The sequence below is a fragment of the Halyomorpha halys genome, unplaced genomic scaffold (genome assembly GCF_000696795.3).
Source record: "Halyomorpha halys isolate HHAL.00 unplaced genomic scaffold, Hhal_1.1 Scaffold87.1, whole genome shotgun sequence".
Taxonomy (NCBI): domain Eukaryota; kingdom Metazoa; phylum Arthropoda; class Insecta; order Hemiptera; family Pentatomidae; genus Halyomorpha; species Halyomorpha halys.
In genome coordinates, this window is record NW_027115705.1 from 581723 (window position 1) to 587503 (window position 5781).

Genomic DNA, 5781 nt, shown 5'->3' on the forward strand with positions numbered 1-5781 from the left:
CACTTAAACATATATATATATGTGTGTGTGTGGGCAACATTGCTTATTAATAAAGTATTTCTTTCTCTTGTCCATTTCTAATTCTTTTTTTGTTTCATTTTTATTTTTTTTTAACTTTATGATTGTTGTTAAATTATTTTTTATTCATGTGATTCAAAAATTTGTTAACATCCATCAGAGTTCATTAGGTAAATATAAGAATTTTAATGAAAGTACTATCAAACCCAGAAGGAAATAGCAAAAGACAATCTGAGTGTTAAATTTAAATGTACAGTAAATAAACATAAAGCTTCGATTTTTTTTTTAAATATACCTCCTGTACTAATATTAAATAATAACAATAAAGGACCTCACAAGAAACCCAAAGGAACTTTCCCAATAGATTGAGCATTGAGCAAGGGCAACGCCATCCCCAATATGGGATAAAATCAAACATTCAAGGACCACTTTCCAAGGAGAAATCACATCAGGCTCAGCTACTAAATCATTTATTTAAAATACGCAGGACTCAAGATCCATAAATAAAATAGGAATGGTGATAAATAGATAACAAATTATACTAAAGTCATAATAACAGTATAATTTCACACCGAAAGCCAGACAGATTGTCAAGTGTGAAGCTATAGATCAAAGAAAATGCTAAGTCCATATCAAGTATGCTCAAGGAGGCTATGACAGGATATTAATCAAAAGGGACAGAAATGGATCACAGAACAAATTAGCATCTATGAAAAGAGAGAGGTAAGTATTGTGAAACACACTTGAACTTAAAGGTTACACTACAATTTTATTTCAAATAATTAAATATCTTTCATCGTTAGTTGTAATAGCAAATGGATTAACCTAAACTATGAACAAGTTTTATGATTAGGTAAAGGAGAAGAAAGAAGAAATACTTTTCCAGGTTGAAAACAAGATTAGTGATATATAGAGGATAAAATAATTATTTGTACACCTAGTTTTTTATGAAAAATATAGTCAATAATTTCTTGGGTGTGTAATTCTGATGGAATCTCTGTATTGAATGAAAAGAAGAAGAAAACCGGGATATAAATGGATTAGAGTTGATAGTACTACAAAGAACCATAATGATTGGTAAAAACCTATACTCGGCAATGAGTTGCAGCACCGTAAAAAAAGAATAAAATAAAGAATTTCTTGTTCCTAAATTACCTGATTATTATAAAAATGAACAGTATTCCACATTTAAACATAAAGGAAATTTAAAAGATTAACTTAAGTTAATAAAAAATTAACAAGGAAATTTGTAAATTTACTATGCCAAAAAAGTATTTATACATGAACTATTAGCGCAATAACTTTTTAGTTGGTTAACATCCAATAATTTTCACCTAATACATAATTCCTTAATCAAATACAAAAACAGAGCAAGTTAAATGTTTAGTATTGAAACAAAATTCCACCAAAATTAAAATAGGCTGTAGAATCAAGTTCTACCAGCAAACATGAAGTTATTGAACGTTTTGCACAGGTATTTGAGCTACCAACGTAACAATAGAATATTAGTATTGTCATACTATGTGTAATTAAAAATTTTAAAACCTGATCAGTGGAGATTAAAAAACACAGGAGCAGAAAACATCAGGTCACTGTGTTTGAATCACGTAGAATTATACAAATGGTACACAGAAATTCCAAAATCAGTGATATTGAACTTACCTAAATTGGATCATAATAAGAAAATTATACTTCCCAAAATGTGAGAAGTCATAGAAAATTTTGTTTTATATTCCTTAAGCTGTGATATCTGTTACAAATGTGAAAAAACAAACAATATGATTTTCATTGTATTCACAATTTTCAATGTTTCATCTTATCTCAACCATCATTTAGTAAGACGTCTACAAAAGTTTTTCTGACTTTTGAGAATTCTTTTGTGATGTCTCTAGAAAAAGGTATTGACTTTTTATTCTTTTAAATAATATAAAGATCCAGGACTCAACGTTCTGACGGAGAGTGATCTCCCTGAGCTGATGAAGAAAGAAAACTACTCATACTACAAGGCCTTTATGTATGAGTGGAAGGAAGCTGTGGGCTCTACTTACTTCTCCTTGGGTAGGAAAAAAGAAGCTACACCAGCAAGGCCTCTGAAGAACAAGCTGTGTGCACAGCTATATAAGCATAGATTAATTGTCTTGATTGCAGCAATGAGTTGTACCCACTGCTGCAAACACCCGTATTGCCTAACAGGCAGGATAGGGTGATAAATGAGTAATAAATAATATAAAGATTTATTCAGGTCTACAAGGTGTAACAGCTTAAGTAACGATAACGAGAAAAATAGTCTGAATAACAAAATATTCCGGAAAGCTGTTGTTAGTTTGTAAATGAAATTCACCCATAATCCCTTATTCCTTCTGAACCAACAACCTCTATAGGTGTAATTCAAAGGTAGGAATATAAAGATTGGATAAATTTAAAAGAATGTAGTGGCTATCCAAGATTGCTGAATGAGGGTGAAAGAATGAGTGCACTTCATATCGCCTCTGCAAGCCTATTTTTTATTGAAAAAAAGAAAATTAAAATTAATGCATTCAATTTTTTTTCCTTAGTTATATCCTAGGTATATACAGCTATACTTAGGAAATAGATAAAAAGAACCTCTATCTAAGTTTTAAATTCTTTTAGCCACTAAATCTGTTTCATCCATTCTTCTTGGAAGTAAATCTATAAATCATAAGACCTGTTTATTAATTAATAATTTTTTCAGACGTGTGCTCTTCCGATCTGATAATGAAGTGGAAGTAAATCTATAAATCATAAGACCTGTTTATTAATTAATAATTTTTTCATTATCGTCAAAATTTCTTCATTTATTTTTTATTATGACACATAATAATTAAAAGAAGATAATTTTCATGCTACATGAATAGATAAGTCAAATAAAATTAATAAAACATTTCCTATAGTAATCACAAAATCAATCTATCAGGTGAGTAGACAATATTCTATTAAAGTTCAAAAAGAATAAAATGAATAAATATAAGTAAGAAGGGACTAATAATAAAAGGCATTGCTTTGATTCAATTTCTTAAGAACAAAATTTATATTTATCTCTCACCGGTTTCTTGAAACTGGTGACAGAGCTAGGTCTAACATTTATCTAAGGAGAAGGAGTAAAAGGAAAGTAAAGACAAACAATACAAGAGGGTTGTTTATTGTAAAAAAATTAAATTTCTTTTCAAAATAGTTTGAAATACTACAATATAACAATCAACAAGGTCAGTAAACTACAATTAGGAACAAGAATCAAAACATATTTGTCATTTAAAAATACTTACATTCGTAATTATCACAATTGGCTGCAAACATTTTAACAATGATAAATGAATATCGCTAACAGAGTTCAACATAAAAATATAAAACAGCATATCCAGGAGGTGTTTGTCAAATTATTAAACAATATTAAGTTAAAAATAATTAACTCTAAAAAATTCACACTAATGAAAACTAATTTGATTTTTGCAACAGTATAAAAAATTAACTACAGATCAACGATTTGTAATTTATGAAATCATTCGAATTATTGTAATTATCATTATTGTTATTCCATAATTACGAGAAGTTAAGTACGAACATTCAATAAAATTACAATAAAGCAGCTGAGATATAAAGATGACAATAAGTGCTATCTTATGTACATGTGTTTAAAGTCAAGACTCACCTTGTCGGAATCAGTGGTGTTCCCGGAGCCAAAGGATGCTAACGAACCTCGATCTAAGTTTTCGACGCTTTCATCCAGTGAGCCCGTTTCTTCTAAGTCTCTGAAATAAAAAAAAATAAATTAATACATTTGCAAATAACAAATTCCTAATGCTTTTACATATTGCTCAAAAATGGAATAAAATGAGATTCATAAACATCACAATGCTCCATAACAAAAACAATATAGATGAAATATCAGGTAACTCTATTGGCGTAAAAGGGGCCTCAGGTGAAGTTAGAACTCGAGGTCAGGTCAGAACTCAGATGAGGTTCTATCTGTCCCCAGATATGGATAGTCCTAAGGTAAGGTTCACATTTCTTGGTTTTCCCTATTGACATCATCAAAGAGGACGCACCATCCCGGAGATGAAAAGACTAGCCAGGGATAGGGACCAGTGGGCTAGATGGACAGAGACTGCGACTCCATGCTTGACGGCACACAGGAATTAGAGGAAGAAGAAGAAATATTTGTTAAAGGTAAGTTTTTTATATCAATTTAAACATCAAATATTAAACTTTTCGAAAATATTTTAAAGTAATAAGAATTATTAACTTTAATTTTTAATTTCAGATAATGAAGAAATATTATTTTATAAAATATTTCATTCTTGAAATTATTTGGATTAACTACCTCAGGCAGTCTCTTAATAATTAATTTTTATTAAAACATAATGAGAGAGCGAATACCAGTATATCCAATATCAGATTCAACTCTATTAACAATTATTATATAATTTTAAAATATTAAATAATTTTAGAATAAATTATTACAATGCACTGCAACTATATTTAAAATTTTATATATTTATCATCCAAATTATTTATACAAAGTCAGACCTTTAATTTTTTTCTCCATTTTTAGGACATAATTTATTTGAATATCAATTCACTGTCTATTATTTTTTACTAAAATTGTTTACATATTTTTTGTAAAATAAAATTTATAAGTACACTTCAAAAAATATATAAATTATTTTATTTTTAATAATTTTAATTGGGCAATTACTGAGTCTAATATGTTTATAGGTATATTTTAGAATGGGATTTCTTTAGGGATAGAAGAGGGTCAGGAGAAGACTTCATGTATACTAATTCCAGTTAATTATTTTTCCAACAAAAGTAAAATGAAATGTTTAATTATTAGATATCAATATACAATATTATAAAAATATTTTGCTCCTGGACGTAGAGGAGTGGGGGTATCTTTACAAAAACAAATCCATACCAGCAGTGTTATCTCAACTCTCCCTAAATAAACTAAATACTTCAAACTCTATTTTGGTCAAAAACATTAGCTGATTGATAGAAGAAAAGCACAAACTATCAATTCAAGGAGAACTATCAAAATCAAACATGAGAGGGATAATGCTGCCCAATCTTTATTAGTTTAGAGAAATAGATAAACAATCTGAATAAATATTCTAACCACCACTACATGATGTAATCATAAATGATACGTGGGTATTAAAAATATAAATGTTTGTAATTATGAATACATAAAACAAGTTTTATCAAAAATTTTAAATCAATTATGCATTCAAAATTAAAATGTTTTTCTGTACTATATAAAAAAAAAAAATTTCATTCATAAAATTAGAATGAAACATTGTCAAACACTAATCCCAAACTAATTAAATATAAATATTTTTACTGGCGACAATACCTGCAACTAAATATCGGGTCGATGTAACGATAAATAGCAAAAATACCAGTGAATATTCTGCTTTCAAAAAAGGGAGAAAACATTATAGGGGTGATACACATCTTTATATTTTTATAAAAAATAAACTAACTATGTAACAATAAACCAAAGAATAACAAAACAGACACTAGGAGGCAGGCACTTGTCTCATTGATCAATGGCTTCATGCCATGGCATCAAATCCAATTTAGTGGACTGATTACCTAGGCAAAACAAATGCATGCTGTTACGTAATCAAATAATTTATATTAAAACAGGCCTTAACTTTATATAACATCTCAAGTAAGTTTAATTATTAACAAACATCAGAACAAAATCTTGACCTGTTAACTCATGGTGATTAACTCAGAAAT

General features: G+C 28.6%; 1 protein-coding gene across 1 annotated transcript in view; it reads right to left on the reverse strand.

Moving 5' to 3' along the window:
* trio (trio Rho guanine nucleotide exchange factor) overlaps positions 1-5781 on the reverse strand; it is a 669473-nt gene that overhangs the window by 170951 nt on the left and 492741 nt on the right. Inside the window, exon 31 of the mRNA XM_024360812.2 lies at positions 3686-3785. Within this exon, the coding sequence (XP_024216580.2) occupies positions 3686-3785 (100 nt within the window). The remainder of the gene's footprint in view (positions 1-3685; positions 3786-5781) is intronic.